This window comes from Rhineura floridana, chromosome 3 (assembly GCF_030035675.1).
Source record: "Rhineura floridana isolate rRhiFlo1 chromosome 3, rRhiFlo1.hap2, whole genome shotgun sequence".
Classification (NCBI taxonomy): domain Eukaryota; kingdom Metazoa; phylum Chordata; class Lepidosauria; order Squamata; family Rhineuridae; genus Rhineura; species Rhineura floridana.
The window spans coordinates 214060402-214079810 of NC_084482.1; the positions used below are offsets into that span (position 1 = coordinate 214060402).

The 19409-nt window shown below is 45.6% G+C and overlaps 1 protein-coding gene across 2 annotated transcripts in view; it reads right to left on the reverse strand.

Moving 5' to 3' along the window:
- LOC133381524 (major histocompatibility complex class I-related gene protein-like) overlaps nt 1–15315 on the reverse strand; it is a 32358-nt gene extending 17043 nt beyond the window's left edge. Inside the window, exons 1-3 of one of the 2 annotated variants that reach the window (XM_061620714.1) lie at nt 15169–15260; nt 14504–14874; nt 7372–7647 (exon numbers count right to left, since the gene is read on the reverse strand). In XM_061620714.1, the coding sequence (XP_061476698.1) occupies nt 7372–7647; nt 14504–14567 (340 nt within the window). In that variant the 5' untranslated portion in view covers nt 14568–14874; nt 15169–15260. Of the gene's footprint in view, nt 1–7371; nt 7648–14503; nt 14875–15168 lie in introns of both variants that reach the window. The other variant, XM_061620715.1, reaches the window with a different exon arrangement.
- Nucleotides 15316–19409: the final 4094 nt, after the last annotated feature.

The window sequence follows — 19409 nt, forward strand, 5'->3', positions numbered from 1 at the left end:
AACATCCATGCCGAGGCTACTCTATCTGGGGCGGCTCAGGACTTCATGGCCTCCATGACAACCATGGGGCTGTCCCAACATGTCAGTGGCCCAATACATGTGTCGGGACATACTCTAGATCTTATTTTTGCTACTGGACATGGGGATGGTGATCTGGATGTGGGGAGTTTGACATCTCTCCCTTTGTCATGGACAGATCACCGCTTGTTGAAGTTTAGACTTACAGCGGCTTTTCCCCTCCGCAAGGGTGGGGGACCTGTTAAATTGGTCCGCCCCCGGAGACTAATGAATCCTGAAGGTTTTCAAAGGGCTCTGGGGGAGTTTCCGGATGATAAGACTGGCGCTCCTGTCGAAGCCCTGGTTGAACTGTGGAATACGGAGATGACCCGGGCTGTTGACACGATTGCTCCTGCGCGCCCTCTCCTATTTAGAGCTCATACAGCTCCATGGTACACTCCGGAGCTGAGAGTGATGAAACAGGATAGGAGGCGGCTTGAGCGGAGGTGGAGGCGAACTCCTGACGGATGTAATTATGCACTGGTGAGTGCCTCTACTAACCTGTATTTAGGAGCGGTGAGGGTGGTGAAAAAACAATACTTTGCTGCCACTATTAAGTCATCTCTTTGCCGCCCAGCGGAGCTTTTTAGAGTAGTCCGAGGGCTACTTCATTCTGGCCCTGAGGACATGATAGTGCAATCGGTAGCCCGCTGTAAGGAATTTGCTGGGCACTTCCAGAATAAGATCTTATGCATCCGCCGGGACTTGGACTCCCAGTTTACAGCAGTTGATCCTAATGAGGTGTCCGGAGCACAGTCTTGTCATGTTTTATTGGATGAGTTTCAGTTGGCTCAGCTCAAGGACGTGGACAAGGTACTTGGACAGGTGCATGCAACCACTTCTACACTAGATCCTGGCCCCTCCTGGCTAATAAAAACTAGCAGGGATGGAACAGCTGGCTGGTCCAGGGAAGTGATAAATGCCTCTTTACGAGAGGGAGTGGTCCCTAGCTGTCTGAAAGAGGCAGTAGTGAGACCACTTCTGAAAAAACCTTCCTTGGACCCAGAAGACCTTAATAGCTACAGACCAGTAGCGAATGTTCCATTCCTGGGCAAGATCTTTGAATGAGTGGTTGCTGGCCAGCTCCAGGCGCTATTGGATGAAACCGATTATCTAGATCCATTTCAATCGGGTTTTAGGCCTGGTTTTAGCACCAAGACAGCCTTGGTCGCCCTGTACGATGACTTATGTCGGGAGAGGGACGGAGGAAGTGTAACTCTGTTGATTCTCCTTGATCTCTCAGCGGCTTTTGATACCATCGACCATGGTATCCTTCTGGAGAGGCTCGTGGAGTTGGGAGTTGTGGGCACTGCTTGGCAGTGGTTCCGCTCCTACCTGGCGGGTCGTCTCCAGAAGGTAGTGCTCGGGGAACATTGTTCGACACCGTGGGCTCTCCAATGTGGAGTCCCGCAGGGGTCAGTTCTGTCCCCCATGCTTTTTAATATCTACATGAAGCCGCTGAGTGCGGTCATCAGGAGTTTTGGAGTGCGCTGCCACCAGTAAGCTGATGACATGCAGCTCTATTTCTCCTTTTCATCTTCTTCAGGTGAGGCTGTCAACGTGCTGAACTGTTGCCTGGCTGCGATAATGGACTGGATGGGAGCTAATAAACTGAGGCTAAATCCAGACAAGACTGAGATGCTGTTGGTGGGTGATTTCTCTGATCAAATGGTGGATATTCACCCTGTTCTGGACGGGGTTACACTCCCCCTGAAGGAGCGGGGTCGTAGTCTGGGAGTACTCTTAGATCCTTCCCTGTCACTCGAGGCTCAAGTAGCCTCGGTGGCACGGAATGCGTTCTACCAACTTCGGTTGGTAGCCCAGCTACGTCCCTATCTGGACAGGGAGGACCTCACCTCAGTTGTCCATGCTCTGGTAACCTCTCGATTGGATTACTGCAATGCGCTCTACGTAGGGCTGCCTTTGAAGATGGTTCGGAAACTACAGCTTGTGCAAAACGCGGCGGCCAGGCTGATAACAAGGACCAGGAGGTCCGAACATATAACACCTATTCTGGCCCACTTGCACTGGCTACCTATATGTTTCCGGGCCAGATTCAAAGTGTTGGTTTTAACCTATAAAGCCTTATACGGCACGGGACCACAATACCTCCTGGAACGCCTCTCCCGATATGAACCTGCCCGTACACTACGTTCAACATCGAAGGCCCTCCTCCGAGTTCTGACTCATAGAGAGGCTCGGAGGATGGTTACAAGAACTAGGGCCTTCTCAGTGGTGGCCCCCGAATGGTGGAATAGTCTTCCCGTTGAGGTGTGCTTGGCGCCGACATTGCTATCTTTTTGGCGCCAAGTTAAAACCTTTCTCTTTGCTCAGGCATTTTAGTTTAATATGTTCAATTTGGTTTTAGATTTGTGGATTTTTATATATATATGTTTTTGTACCAATTTATGTGATTTTATTGTATATACCTTCTGTTGTACACCGCCCAGAGAGCTATGCTAGTGGGGCGGTATAAAAATGTAACAAATAAATAAATAAATAAATTCTCATGTGTTAAATCCTGACTGGTAGATGCTAAAGTCTTTGTCCTGAAATGTATAAAAAACCCAGGCAAACAGTGCCTCAGGGCAGTCCCTCTTGGATACTTCCTGGACGTGTCTGGGGGACTGACCTTGCATATGATTGTTTTATTTTTTTAATAAAAGCCTCACCTTATGCTTTAAGCCTGTCTCAGAGATTATTTCAGGGACCCCCATTAAAGAACCCACAGGAGAAATACAAAATACTCCAACATCACCACTTAGCGGCCGCAAAAGACAAATGAAGTTTGGAAGGTGGAATCTACGGACATTGCTGGACAATACAGATAGTGAACGTCCTGAACGCAGGACTGCCATCATCGCGAGGGAGTTGAGACGTTTTGGTATTGACACAGCAGCACTCCAAGAAACTCAAAGAGCAGGAGAGGGACAATTGAAGGAAGAAAAAGGAGGTTACACCTTTTTCTGGAAAGGACTGCCTGAACAAGAACGGCAAATACATGGAATAGGCTTTGCTATTAAAATGATCTTGTGAAGCTCGTCAGAAGTTCCTACTGGCATTTATGAACGACTCTCAACTCTCCAATTAAAACTTGCCAAAAACCAGCACGCAACTATTCTAAGTGCTTATACACCAACATTAGATGCTGATGAAGACATCAAGGAAAAGTTTTATACCCAGCTGGACACCATCTTATCAGAGATACCTAAGGAGGATAAAATTATCCTCCTGGGCGATTTCAATGCAAGAGTTGGGCGTGATTTTCATTTATGGCCAGAAACCATTGGGAACGAAGGAGTTGGCAATAGCAACCTGAATGGAACTCTACTTCTGACTAAATGTGCAGAGCACAATCTTGTCATCACAAACACACTCTTTCACCAGAAGATAAATTTAAAACATCATGGAAGCACCCTCCATCAAAACACTGGCATCTCCTGGATTACGTAATAGTCCGTGCCAGAGATCGTCATGATGTACTCCTCACCAGGGCCATGACGAGTGCTGATGACTGCTGGACAGATCACCAATTAATTTGATCCACTATGGCCATTAATATTGTTCCTCAACATAGGCTCCAAGGAAGAAAACCAAGGCATAAAATGAACATCCACACCCTTCAAGATCCTATTAAGCGAGCTTGTTTTCAAACAACTCTCAAGAAACATCTACCTATAGAACTCCCTGAAAACGTTGAGGAACACTGGATTAAACTGAAGACTTCCATTATTGCAGCATGTGAACAAACTATTGGATACCAAACTAAGAAACATCAGGACTGGTTTGATGAGAATGATAGTGAGATTGAACATATCATTGACAAATAAAGGAAAGCCTTCCAGATATGGCAAAAAGCCATTAACTGTGCTGCTAAGAAAAAAATCTATGCCAGTGCAAAGGCTGAGGTCCAAAGGAGAACTAGAGAACTTAAGAATGCCTGGTGGATAAAGAAAGCTCAAGAAATCCAGCATTCTGCAGATGCTCATGATGCACGGGGCTTTTTTAATGCAACAAAGGCAATCTACGGACCAACAAATTATGGTACAAATCCCTTACATTCAATAGATGGTACCAAACTTCTAAAGGACAAAGGGTCTATTGCACTGCGTTGGAAAGGGCATTACCACAACCTCCTTAATCGTAACTCTACGGTCTTCTCGCAACTCTCGCAACAACAAACTAGAGATGAGCTTGTAGTATCCCCTAATTTGGATGAAGTCAGTAAAGCCATTAATCAAATGAAGAATAACAAAGCTAGTGGACCTGATGGGATTCCTGCTGAAGTCTTTACAGAAGGTGGGCCTGAATTTACACAAAAACTTCATAAGCTCATCGAAAAAATATGGATGAGGGAGGAGATCCCGGAAGGCTTTAGGGATGCCATAATTACCACTCTTTTCAAGAACAGATTGTGGGAACTACCGAGGCATCTCTCTTCTAGCTATCGCAGGTAAAATCCTTGCAAGGATCCTCACAAATCGCCTCCTACCTATCTCAGAAGACATCCTCCCTGAATCCCAAAATGGTTTCCGCCCTTCCAGGGGGACAGTGGACATGATCTTCACTGCACGACAGCTTCAAGAAAAATGCAGGGAGCAAAACTGACCTCTGTATGTGGCGTTTATTGATCTGACTAAGGCCTTTGATATTGTAAATCGAACTGCTCTCTGGATGCCCTGATAAATTTGTGAATATTTTGCGACTCCTCCATGACAATATGACGGCAACAATTTTGGATAACAATGGCTCTCAAAGTGATCCATTCAAAGTGGGATCAGGCGTCAAACAGGGATGTGTCATTGCTCCAACCTTCTTTGCTACTTTCATCGCCATGATTCTACACCTTGTTGAGGGGAAGCCTCCCACTGGTGTGGAAATCACATATCGAACAGATGGAAAGCTTTTTAATCTCAGTAGGCTGAAAGCAAAAAGTAAGGTAATTACAACCTCTGTCATAGAACTTCAATATGCCGATGATAATGTAGTCTCCGCACATTCAGAGGAAGATCTTCAAACTATCCTAAATGTCTTTGTGGAAGCATATGAAAAGGTTGGCCTCTCGCTTAACATAAAAAACCCCCAAAGTGCTTCATCAGCAAGTGTGAACCAATCCCTCTGTAGCACCATCAATCCAGCTTAATAGTGCGACACTGGAGTATGTCGATCACTTTTCTTATCTTGGCAGCCATCTCTCTGTAAAAGCTGACATCAATGCTGAAATTCAGCATCGTCTGAGCTCTGCGAGTGCCGCATTCTCCCAAATGAAGCATAGAGTGTTCGAGGATCAGGATATTCACAGGGAGACCAAAATGCTTATTTACAAAGCCATTGTACTACCGACCTTACTGTATGCCTGTGAAACATGGACCATCTATAAATGCCACTCCCAACTTCTGAAAGATTCCACCAACACTGTCTCCGGAAAATTCTGCAAATTACTTGGGAAGATAGGCAGACTAATATTAGCGTATTGGAAGAAGCAAAGACCACCAGTGTTGAAACAATGATCCTCCATCATCAACTTCGCTGGACCGGCCATGTTGTTCGAATGCCTGATCACCATCTTCCAAAGCAGCTACTTTACTCCCAACTTAAGGATGGAAAACGAAATATCGGTGGACAGCAAAGAGGTTTAAAGATGTTCTCAAAGCTAATCTAAAAAAATGTAACATAAGCATCGAGAACTGGGAAGCCTTGGCCCATGAGCGTCCCAATTGGAGGTCGGCCATTATCAAAGGTGCTATGGACTTTTAAGAAACACGAATACAGGGCGAACGGGACAAACGAGCTAAGTGGAAGGCACGTCAAGCAAATCCTCATCATGACCATCTTCCATCTGGAAACCTATGTCCTCACTGTGGGAGGGTGTGTGGATCCAGAATTGGCCTCCACAGTCACTTACGGACCCACCGTTAAATACCTTATCTTGGAAGACAATCTTACTCGGCCACGAGTGATCGCCAATGAATGAAACCGTTTTTATTCTGATTCGGTAACATGACGGAGCAATACTATCCCAGCAATCTACAGTCACATCCCAGTTTAAGGATGACTAATACTTGTGACTCTGACCACATTTTTTTGGAGCACATCCCCCTTCTCAAATGAGGAAGCAGTATTTATTTATTTATTATTTTTTGTAAAAAGTAGTTCAAAAGCCATCCAGTTCAGATGTTGTTACACTTCAATTTCTGAATGGCTTGTTTTATTCCTTCTTTTGTATCTATTTGTCTTTGTTCCTCATGGTGACACCATCAAGGTATTGTCGTATTCCCTGAGAACAGGATGCTGGACTAGATGGGCCACTGGCCTGATCCAGCAGGCTCTTCTTATGTTCTTATGTTCCTTGTGGTTTGCAATCCTGTGTAAGGTTTTCCCGCTAACTACCCTCCTGCATGCTAACACACCTCCAGCTAACGTCCAGCTACTATTCTCTTCTCCTGTGCAAACTGTTTCCAGTGATGTGATCCTGATGGCGTTTATTTCCTCAACACCAACACCAACATTTCTTTCACAAAGTCTCCCTGCTCCCACCTGTGGCTGTTAGGCTGTCCCTGAGAGAGATCGGTCTGTGTGCCTTTGGCTTCAGCGTGCGTTCAGGGAAAAACAGCATTGAGTGCAAAAAGAGGAAGACAAAACCACAGATGGATCCATTCCCTTGACCAAGTGGCAACAGAAAGGGGGAAGGATTATGGTTTCACATTAGCCCTCCGTGCCGCTGTGATGCAGCCTCATGGAAGCAGGGCGCTTCAAAGAAGGGGAAGCGCCTACAGCCACCCCCCTTCCCTGCAGTGCAGGCTTTCTCCTATCCCCCCTGCTCCCACCCATGGCTGTTAGGCTGTCCCTGAGCAAAATCAGTATGTGTGCATTTATGGTTCAGAACTCTACAAGGTGAGTATAGGTGGACCTTTTTAAGTCTTAACAACCAAATGCATAGAAATTTATACTAGTACATTTTAATGTCATTTGAAATAAAAACGCTAAAGATGTTCTTAAAGAAATATTCCCTGTCCCTTCTCTGCATTTTTCCAGTGCAGCCCTTTCTCCCCTCAAATCAGAAGAATTGCACCTCACCATTGCCATGATAGGGAATAAATACACGCTAACACATACTCTCGCTCTCTGCTTGCACTTAAGCCAGTGCTTAGCATAGGAACGGGCCTGAGTAGAAGTGGAGTAGATAAGGATTTGTATGTCTACGTGTTGTGAGAAGGATATAGTTATATTAAGAACTACAGCTTAGCAGGGGCAGAGAGAGAGAGGGAGGGGTGTTCGGGTGGGGAACAGAGGCCCCTCGCACCCTCCACTCACCGTTGCTCTGGTTGTAACGATTCCCCAGAGTCACCAGGTTTACTTGAAATGCCTGCTCCCAGCCACGCAAGGCCTCAGTGCCCCTGTCCCAGTACTGGGCATCATCCTTCTCCACCTTCCTCATCCAGGGCATGACAGGCACTTTCCTCTGTGTATCGCTGTCATAATGAGTAATGGGCTGGTCATCCACATAACTCACAGCAATGAACTGGGGCAGCCCCTGGCCAGGCTCCGAGACCCCAATGTAAAAATTATGGAAGTAGTGAGAGGAAGAACCTGCAAAACAAAAGAAGAGTTGGAGGTCCTGCAGCTGAGAATATGCCCAATCCAGACCCCTTCAGAAACCTCCACAGTCCTTCAACCCCAGAGATGGGAAAAGGGGTGGGGAATGGGAGAGGGGAATCTCTACAAAACCTCCTGATTAGACTACCGAAATGTGTTGTATCTGGAGCTAAAATCAAAATGGCGGTTGGGGGGAGGGGGGAGGGAAAGAATACCATATAACCAAAAATAACTAAGCAGTTTATATAAAAATATTACATTTCGTAAAACAAGATAAAAAACAAAGCAGAACTATAACATCACAAATCAGACGGAGGACTATACAAAATTAAGAACCGAAATGAAGGAACGTTTGGGTAAACATGCAAGTTTTTAAGAGGGATTTCAAGGTCATAACTGCCTGCCTCATGAAGTACCGGAGGGGGGCATTCCAGAGGGTGGGGGCTTATCCACTTCTACATTGTCCAACCTACTGGCTGGGGAACCACCAGCAAGGTCTCCTTGGAAGATCTGCTTGGTCTGTACCAGGGGAGAGAGTCTGCTCTTAAATTTGTGCTGCCTGCTACGTTTATTAAATTTAGAAGTATATAAGTGCAATCCCATACATGCCTATTCAGAAGTGAATTCCATTCAGTTCAATGGGGCTTACTCCCAGGTAAGTGAGCACAGGATTGCAGCCTACCCAAATTTAGAAGAAGCAACAAAAAGAAACTACACCTATATTTCTTTTGCCTGTTGGGAAAACCTGCAGGGTGGGAGTGGGGGCGAGAGAGTCTGAAACAGAAACCATCATTGCAATAGCCAACAAAATTAAGCTTTTGTCATTTGAGCTTAGAAAATGTCTGTTATCACAGTCTGCCTTAGGCAGAAACAGATGCTAACCTAATGCTTGGAAAAACAGAAGGGAGCAGAAAAAGAGGAAGGCCAAACAAGAGATGGATTGATTCCATAAAGGAAGCCACAGACCTGAACTTACAAGATCTGAACAGGGAGGTTTACGACAGATGCTACTGGAAGTTGCTGATTCATAGGAACGCCATAAGTAGTAATCTTGAAGGCACATAACACACACAAACACCCTAACAGATAAAACTGTCAACTGAGTGACTGGCCCACTAGGATAGGAGAGGGGTGATCAGCCCAGAGCCTGTATGTGACCTGCCAAGACTTTTGAGATGACCTGCAGCAACTACTGAAGACTTTCCTCTTCCAACAAGCCTTTTAAGTAGATCCCTTTATCCCAGTTTGCATCTGTATTGGAATTGTTTTTTTAAAATCTTTGTTTTTGGAGTTTTATCATTCGTCGTTTGATGCCCTGAACTCCTTCTGTGAGGAAGGGCAGTATATAAATTTAATAGTAATTGCACATGGCACATCGAGTCTCTGGCTCAAGATCTGAGAAAACGAGGCTTCCACTGGCAACACATCTTTACATGTGAGTAATGTGTGAAGAGGGACCTATGCTGACACCGTTTCACTCATTATTTTCAATGACAAAATACATAATTTCCCCTTAATTCATGCCAAATTTCCAACTTTTCCACTAGAAAAACTGAAAAGGGCTTTGGGGAGGAAACGCCACCAATCTACCATTTTTTCCTGGTCCTCCACACCTCTAGTTTTGAAACAACTTCACTGGTTGAGCTGGGAGTAGAGAAAATTAATACATTCACAATGGCATATCTCTCATCTTACTGATTCCCAGCTGAATGTGACAGTTGCAGAGTTTGCTCATAATTAGTAACCTGCAGGCCCTCTCAGAAGTCCAGAGATGTCTGGGCCACTCCCAGCTGCAATAAAATTATATACAAAAAAAAGTGGCAACACACAAGGTTGTGTCCAACAAAGTCACCCTGTTTGTGCAAAGACTTCCACTTGTGCACCACAACTCCCTCTCCCCCAATGTCAAGATGACCAAGAGGCCTCTGGGGGAAATTGTTTAATTCAGGGCTTGAAGCTTTGGAGCTGCACGCAGTCATCACTGCTTACACTGTAATTCCTTCAAACTCTGCCACAACAACAACAAAATGACTACCTGGTTCAACAACAGTCTGCCAGCTCTGTAATATTTCATATCTTACTAGCACAGCAATCCCAAACCCCACTGGAGATGGTTTGAATGAGGAAGAGGTTGCCCTCCACACAGCTCTGCCTGGCTCTGATGACCTTTGCTGCTGCAAAGATCCTCCTGGCCAACCCCGTTGGATTCAGACTAAAACACAGCGGTGTGTTTTTCTCCATTATGTTTAATGTGGAATTTCAGCTTACAGCTTTTCATAAATCAGTTTACAGTTTACATAGGATTCTGCATCTCTACACAGCAATACAAACCATGACTACTCAAGCTAAGATGCTGCAACTAGACATGCCCCTCAAGACTCTATAGAAAGGCTCAGGGTGGGCTCTCGATTTGTGTGAGGAAGGTGTCTCTGAACATCCCTGGGTTAGCAAGCAAGCACTGCTATGAACAGGGCGAGGAGTGGGTGTTAATTCTGCCTGTCTGCATCTGCCAACACATCCTTGGCAACAGGGGTGAAGACAAGTCCAGCATATCTTCCTTGGACACTGCCTGGAGTCCAGCCTCTGATTCCCCCCGTGACTCATAGGCAGCGGCAGCGGCTGGGGTGACAACAGGAGGGGGAAGAGGAGGAACGGGGCCAGCTGATTGTTAGACAGCAGTGTTTCTTCAGTTGGAACTGAAACTAAAGGGGCAGAGCTGTCACTGCCTAAAGTCTGAAGCCTTCTCCTATTTTAGCCTTCTGCTGTTATAATCCACTGGGTTCCTCAGCCAGGTCCCAGATCTCTTCCTGATCGCTCCAGGAATGCTCCACAGAGCCCATGACAACTGGTGCACAGAAGCTTTCAGAAAACATTATATAGTTAACCTACAGGACAAAGGTATATGTTTCTACTTCAGAAGTTAGTCTTTGTGTTTAATGGGGCTTACTCCCAGGTAAGTGGTACAGGATGGCAAGCTAGGCTCTGGTTTAGACTCGGCATTGGGGGAAAACAGGGTTCTTATTCCTTTAATAGCTGTATCTCCACAATCGGGACCAGTGGGATGTAGCTGACTTCCAATGATAAACATGAGATTGTATGGGGAGGAGAAGCAACAAAGATCCTACACTCTCTAATTCTGTATTATGCCACTCGCCCAAGGCAGCCAGTTTGTATTATGCCATACCCCTATTCAGCCATTTTGTAACCAACGCCTCTCAAAATTAAAAATGTGCCAATCCCTGCCATACCAGCTCTGGCCACTAGATGAGACCAGTGAGCCAACACACAAATCCTCATTAGTTGCAGAGAAAAATAACTTTGGCTGATATTACTCAGTAGACTGTCCTGTTTACAGCCACTATGCTCACCCAGCATACTTAGGGCTCATCTACATGGTGGTTTACGGTGTGTTTAGTTGGTACTTACATGTCCTTTTAATTTGCATGGTTCACATGATGTTACCAGCAAACAGAAGCTATCATGCAGTTTCCCCCCTGTAAATCCGTACTAACCCAATCCACTGATAATATGAAAAGGGAAGAAAAAGAGGCTTCATTCCATATATCTAGTACTTGCAAACACTTTGCTCTGATGTTCTTAAGGTAGGTATGTCAATCGTTCCCTTCTCCATACCCAGTCCCTCCTCTTCCCTTCGTTCATTTTATTTCCTGTAGGCTGAAAAGCAACTTCCAGCTGCTCTCCTCCTACTACTTTTTTATGTTGCTGCAAATGGTGCCTTTATTTTCTTTTCCCCCCTAACTTGTGCACAAAAGCATAACATTGCTCAAAAAAGATTTGTATTTCAGTCGAATACTACTAGGGAAAACACAGATATTCACACTTATATGGGTTTTTTTTAAAAGGAACCCACTACAGCATGCTTGGTTGCCAAGCAACCAGAGTGAGTGGAAATGTTAAATTAGAGGATGTGGTCATTAGGAAACTGCGTGATTGATCCCTCCCCTCAGTGTGAATAGAAAACACCGTGTTTGCCGCTGGCATTGTGGGTGGTGCAAATAGAAAATGGAGGTAAAAACAGTGTCTTTAGTACGAAGTAATGCTCCCATGTGGAAAAGCCCTCTTCAGACATTACAGTGAAAGCATACAGAGGGGGGAGGGGCTCATGCCCACTTCACTCTCTTGTGCCTCTTTTGTGCAGTGGTAAATTCTGGGGTGCAGATTCTCCACAAAGCACCTGGCAAGTCCCATAGCCACCACCATCCCCCACAAGAGAACTGAAGTCCTTCAAGGCTATGCTTGTGTTTGACACTTGCAATGGCCTCACAGATTTGGCTACCGCAACAGGACTTTCCTTATGACCTCTTATCTTCTTTACCCATCTAGAACCTCATGCCTGAACCACAGTTATCAGAGCCCCACAGCAATAGCTAAGACCGAGTGAGAGTTTTGGGGGAAGGGAGGGGGCTTAGTGCAGACTTTAAGCTTCAAGCATCCCACTCTTGTGGGAACTGTGACGAATGCACTTTGGACAACTTCTGCTTCAAGGCAGAACAGACCAGCCAGCAGTTTTCAGCAGCTATATTAACACTTGTCTCAAAAATACTTAGAAACCTAAACAAAAATGGTCGAACCGTCTGAATGGGAGGAGTTTAAATCTGCAAGAGAGTCTGTTTGAATTGCACGAGCAGCAAACGTGTAGCGTTCTGGGATTTGAACTCAACTTCCTTTCAGTTAAGATCAAATGAGGCTCCGAAAAGCCACTTCCAAGGGGTTTCCCCCCCACACACACACACACTTCAAAACATAAAAGATCTGAGCAAACCTGCTTCTGGTTGCATCTGCGTTAGAAACTCAGGAAGTTACACAAGCTCCCAAGGTGGGAACCCAACATCAGATGTCCCCTCTGTCTTTTCAAACAAAAACAGTGGAACTAGTTGTCCTCACTACCCTTCACTCTTTCAAAGCCTGCCCCCTTAGGCAGCCCTGCCTTGTGGCAGACAGAGTGAGGAGGCTTATGGAGATTTTTCTGTTTTGATTTGAAATGGAGAGGTGCCACCCTTGAATTCTTCTCCTCCATCCACAAGTATTATTTATTTATTGCATTTGTATACCGCCCCATAGCCGAAGCTCTCTGGGCGGTTTACAACAATTAAAAACATTAAAAACAAATATACAAATTTAAGAACACATTTTTTAAAAAGCAATTTAAAAACACATGTTAAAATGCTTGGGAGAAGAGGGAAGTCTTGACCTGGCGCCGAAAAGATAACAGTGTTGGCGCCAGGCGGACTTTGTCAGAGAGATCATTCCATAACTTGTATGTATTTGTTTACTTCCATTTATTTTTTAAAAAAAATATTTATACGACAATTTCCCATAAAACCACCAAAACAATTTAAAATAAGAGCAAGCAGTATGACAGTTAAAATAGTCACAAACACATTAAAATAGCCATCAAAAACTTAACTTCAGTACAGTAGGGCCCCGCTTTACAGAGCTTCACTTTATGGCACTTCGCTCATGCAGCGGTCTCAGACGCAATTAGACTAAAGCCCCACTCATATGGCGCTTGTTCCGCTTTTACAGTGGTTTCCGGGCGTCGCACACCATTCTATTCAATGACTTCCGCTTTTCAGTGGTTTTCACTTTTCAGCGGGGGTCCGGAACATAACCCACCGTATGAGTGGGGCCCTACTGTAAAAAGCAGCAGAGTGCAAAACACATTTTATCTTCCTCCCAATCTAAACTCCCCAAAAATCCCCCCCCGTGTGATTTTTCTCGCCCACAAATAAGGCCCTGGTGGTGTCTCCACAACTCTCCCCCACTTCCCATGAAGAAACAGGTTGTCTCATAAGCACAGCAACCTCAAAAGGTGAAACACACCAAAAACAACAACCAAGAATACTGTTAGGAATTTAAGCACAAAAGTGAACGATTCTGATCCTCAAATAGAGCCAAGCAAAATCTGGGGGTTCCAGGAGGAGAATATTCCAAGCAAGAAAAATCCGTGTCTAAAAGCCCCAGAAGCCAGCCCAAGGGTTCAGCCTATTGGAAGTGGGGGCAGGGGGGAGAAGGGAGAAGGGAAATAATATAAAAGGAGACAAACTGAGTGCCCAAAGTCTGAGCAGGAAGCCTATTTGGCCCCTTGCTTCTCAGGAATTGTTTAGTTTACCATCCTTATGGCTTTAACATGTACATTATACTAGGCATAAACAATACAGAAGTCGCCTTCATAACTTATGAAATCTACATTTTTGGCAGGCACATTTAATCCACAGAAGGATTTGGGGGCGGGCGGGCATTACAATGGAAAAGCAGCATAAACTGATGGTGGTGATGCAAGCGCCCAATGCAAAGGAACTCTTGGACACATGACATTCTACCTCCCAAAATACAGCCCTCTGCACACCCATCTGGCACCCCAATCTCAGGCTGGCTTCTGTGTGGGGCCTCCAGAATGTAAAGCTGATACAAACAGCAGGCAAGGTTGCTAGTCCTCAGTGAGCAGACAGGAGAATAGGCTGAGGAATGTCGCATTATGAATATTTCACCCAGATTAGTTTAGAGAAGCAGCAACACATGATGGGGGAAACGTGTGAACCGCCTTCCCGGCCTTGCCATAAATCGTGCTAGTACTCCACGGTTCTTGCTTGAGCTATAAGCCAACTACTGCTCAGCAAACAGACGGTCCCTGACCCAGACGGCCTGCAAAGCACACATAAAGTTTGGGAGACAGATATGTACAAAGGGATCTGGCTCAGCTTTTGGATGGGGTGCTCCCAGATCCTCCAAAATGAGGCGCACACACCCCTCACCCGCATCAGGCTCGGTGGGGGGGATTCTTCTCTCCCCCGCCCCCCGGGGAACTTTAGCCCCCAAAGATACTCACCAGGACAGCCCAGCAACAGAAAGGCCGCCCACAGAGTCCAAAGGGGCCAGCGGAGGCGCCCCATCTCGCTAACAACTTCGCTCTCAATCTGTTTATTGCAGAGGTGTGTCAACACTTCCCGCCCCACCCACAGGAGATTCCGGAGCAAGGGCCGGGATTAGCCGAGGGGGAAATACTCCACCAATCGGAAAATGGAGTGCAGATTACGGAAACGGTTGCTGGGCAGACCTCGAGCCGGCAGGCTGCGGGCAGCTGAAAAGGGGAAGAGAAAGTTCGCAGCTCCTTCTTGGGAATCACCGGCTCTCCCTCTCCGACTCAGTCCCTCCTGCCCTCCTCTGGGAGCACCATGAACATCCATCCTGCCACCTTTCCTAGAAAATGGAGAATGCGTATGTGCACACCAGACCTTTAGAGCACATTCCGCCCTCCCCAGGCCCCCAAGAATCCTCGGAACTACAGTTTCCAGGATTCATTGGTTCGGCAAAAAAGGTATGGGGTGTGTGTACCCACACTAAAAGTGGTGGGTTCCTCCTTGCTGGAAGATGCAGTTTGGAGGAGTCAGCAAACCAAACCAAGAAGAAAGGGAGCCTCATTCACCAAGGCCTGGATTATATTGGCCCCAAACCCCAAGATCAAGGCATAAATAAATAAATAAAGATACTCACCAGGACAGCCCAGCAGCAGAAAGGTCGCGCACAGAGTCCAAGGGGGCCAGCGGAGGCGCCCCATCTCGGTAACAACTTCGCTCTCAATCCGTTTATTGCAGAGTTGTGTCAACACTTCCCGCCCCACCCGCAGGAGATTCCGGAGCAAGGGCAGGGATTAGCCGAGGGGGAAATTGTTCTGAGCTAGCAGTTTGCTCCACAAAACAGATAGCAAAGGGTTAACCAAGTCCAAGAAGAGCCAGGGAGATAACAGGCTCTTGTTGCAGCAATAATGCAGCTGGAGCCACTAATCTCCTAAATGAGCTCAAGGTACATAAAACCGCAGTGAAAGAATGCGAGAGTGGGGGGGGGGGGGGGGGGAATGGCTAGGAGTTGTTTTGTATGTGAATCGCTGTTGGAGTATACTACTGTTGTGTATTGCCTGTCTGCCAAGGAAATAAGTAAAGTATTTTCGGCAACCAGACCTGTGTCTCTCCTTCTTGCTCCTTGTGCTACCAAGCAGCTTCCAACATAGGGTTATGGGCCCAGGCCAACAGCTGGGGCCAAGGAGCACAGAGTAAGCATAGAACACAAAGAAGGACTAGTCTGACTTGAACCGGTCCAGTGTACAGTGTCAAATGCGGGGAGAACCAGTGATGTCGTCGTATCCATCACTGTTGCCCCTAGAGCGGCTCCATGACTCTAACTATACCAGCTGGAAAGTCCGCATGGAAATGTATTTACGCCAAGAGGGTCTTTGGTGTGTTATTGAAAGAAACTCCCCCACGGATCCACCCTCAGAAGAATGGCTACGTCTGGACAAGAAAGCTAAAGCCTGTGTGATTTTGGGACTACAGGACATCCCAATAACAAACAAAGGGGATCCCAGAGAATGCAGTAATTGTTGAATTATTGCCTTAATATCCCATGCAAGTAAAGTAATGCTCAAGACTACAACAAAGGCTGTTACCATATATGGAGTGAGAAATGCCAGATGTCCAAGCTGGATTTAGAAAGGGAAGAGGCACCAGAGATCATATCGCAAACATACATTGGATAATGGAACTGACCAAGGAAAGAAGGAAATCACCCTGTGCTTTATAGATTGCAGCAAAGCCTTTGACCGTGTAGATCATGAAAACTATGGAATGCTTTAAAAGTAATGGGGGTGCCACAGCATCTGATTGTCCTGATGCGCAACTTATACTCTGGACAAGAGGCTATTGTAAGGACAGAATATGGAGAAACCGATCGGTTCACCATCGGAAAGGGTGTGAGACAGGGGTGTATTTTATCACCCTATTTATTTAATCTATACCAAGAGTATCTGTCATGAACCACCCTGTTCAGATCTTGTAAGTTCAGGTCTGTGGCTTCCTTTATGGAATCAATCCATCTCTTGTTTGGCCTTCCTCTTTTTCTACTTCCTGCTGTTTTTCCCAGCATTATTGTCTTTTCTAGTGAATCATGTCTTCTCATGATGTGTCCAAAGTATGATAACCTCAGTTTCATCATTTTAGCTTCTAGTGATAGTTCTGCTTTAATTTGTTCTGACACCCAATTATTTGTCTGTTTTGCCTAGAATGCTCTCCCTTGTCCTTAACATGGCTGCAACCATATCTACTCAAAAGTAAATCCTATTGAGTTCTATGGGGCTTAGTTCCTTAATAAGCATGTTTACAGTTGCTCCCTTCAGGGGCATCCATCTGTGCTCCCATCTAACATCTCTGCAACACTAAGCTCCTTTCTTCCAATAATAGCCTGGCCTGAGGGCATGTAAACCCTTCTTGCCAGAAGCAAGGAAGCTAGATTAAATGTTCCCTAAAGGTGTTGAACTGTGACCTGGCAGACCAGGGTTTGAATCCCCACACAGCCATGAAGCTCACTGGGTGACCTTGGGCCAGTCACTGCCTCTGAGACTCAGAGGAAGGCAATAGTAAACCACCTCTGTCAGAATACTGCTTACCATGAAGACCCTATCTGGGATCAACTTGAAGGCAGTCCATTTCCATTTTGCATCACCCTAAGCTTGTGAGAAAGAATGACTTTGTCACTTCAGATGGACCTAGGAACACCCTATTTTTGGTAAGATTTCTATTTTAATCTCCAGAGAATTTTTTTTTAATGGTATGCTCCAAGCAACTGTGGTTGATACAATGTATCGTGTTTAATGATGTCACTAGGGCCCGCCCCTTGATGTCACTAGGGTCCGCCCCCATTTTCTAAGGTTTTTGGATGGTTCCGACCTGGCAACCCTAGTATGTACAGATTTCACGTGGAAGCACCAATGTGGCTTCTTGCATCCATACGGCTCTCAGTCCCAGGCTGGATGGGTTCCCAAGGGACCTCTGCCCTATATTGCCCTAATCAACAATCTCTGAGTCAGATCGGGAAGTCCCAAGGTAGATTCCAGAAGGGGACCTGTATTGCTCTGCCAGTTTTTCTTTTAATTTACACAATGTCTTGTTACCGTTTTTGTGTATCAGAACTATGGCTTTGGTGCAGACAGTTGACACAATTGCATTTCAGACCATTCATTTGACTGACATTTGTACAGGAATTAAGAAACGGGGACTGATTTTGTTGAGAAAACCCGTCTTTTGCCTTCTACCCAAAAGGTGTTTCGAGGGTAGATCCTTGTTCCTAGGACTCTCTGCCCCACTGCAGCCTGGCCACACATCCTATTTCTCCACAGTCGCCTTTTGCAACTGTTCTCTCCTTTCCCGTTGTGTGATCCTCCACTGCCCCCTGCTGGCTGCTCTCTTCCCTGGCTGGAATGAAAATCAGGTGATTTCTAAGAAATCCTGTCAGGGATGTTTGCGCAAGTCACACGCTGTGACACATCAAGAAAAACACCCACACACACGTCAAAATAATAAGAACAGAGACAGAATGGTAACTGTAAAATATTGGGTGCATGATTTATGGGATCAATTTAAGAACATGCCAATCTATAAATAATCCACCCAATATTTTACAATGATCGTTTTGCCTCTGTTCTTACTGTTTTGCATCCATCCGATGGATTCAAAATATTTATTTATTTATATCCCGCACTTCCAGCAGGAGCCCAGGGCGGCAAATAAAAGCACTAAAAACACTCTAAAACATCATAAAAACAGACTTTGAAATACATTAAAACGAAACATAAGAACATAAGAAAAGCCTGCTGGATCAGGCCAGTGGCCCATCTAGTCCAGCATCCTGTTCTCACAGTGGCCAACCAGGTGCCTGGGGGAAGCCCGCAAGCAGGACCCGGGTGCAAGAACACTCTCCCCTCCTGAGGCTTCCGGCAACTGGTTTTCAGAAGCATGCTGCCTCTGACTAGGGTGGCACAGCACAGCCATCATGGCTAGTAGCCATTGATAGCCCTGTCCTCCATGAATTTGTCTAATCTTCTTTTAAAGCCATCCAAGCTGGTGGCCATTACTGCATCTTGTGGGAGCAAATTCCATAGTTTAACTATGCACTGAGTAAAGAAGTACTTCCTTTTGTCTGTCCTGAATCTTCCAACATTCAGCTTCTTTGAATGTCCACGAGTTCTAGTATTATGAGAGAGGGAGAAGAACTTTTCTCTATCCACTTTCTCAATGCCATGCATAATTTTATACACTTCTATCATGTCTCCTCTGACCCGCCTTTTCTCTAAACTAAAAAGCCCCAAATGCTGCAACCTTTCCTCGTAAGGGAGTCGCTCCATCCCCTTGATCATTCTGGTTGCCCTCTTCTGAACCTTTTCCAACTCTATAATATCCTTTTTGAGATGAGGCGACCAGAACTGTACACAGTATTCCAAATGCGGCTGCACCATAGATTTATACAACGGCATGATGATGTTGTGTTTGAATTGAAACCCCCAGTGCCAGTGTTGTGTTTAAATTGAAACCCCAGTGTTAATAAAACTATAATTCACTGGTCTTACCTAAACCAGCTTAGGCTTCATGAGAAATAGAACCAAAGTGGCATTTATCTGACTTTCGGTATAAAACGTAGATTTATTTCCTTGTGACCTGACCCTTACCGACGTTCCAGTGGCTCATATAATAAAAGCCGGATTACGCTGGAGACTCCCCTACTATGCATTTCATATCGTATATATGCTTATGGCTTTGCTTATTGCTGTCAAAATGTTTCACACAGAAATGTCTGTGTTTAAAGACTGCTTTATTGTCCCTCATAGCTCTCGAGTTGTATCCCTCCCTTTTGATATGCAAGACATAATGATACCATGTCTGTGTTTGAGTTAGAGGGCGCCCGGTTGC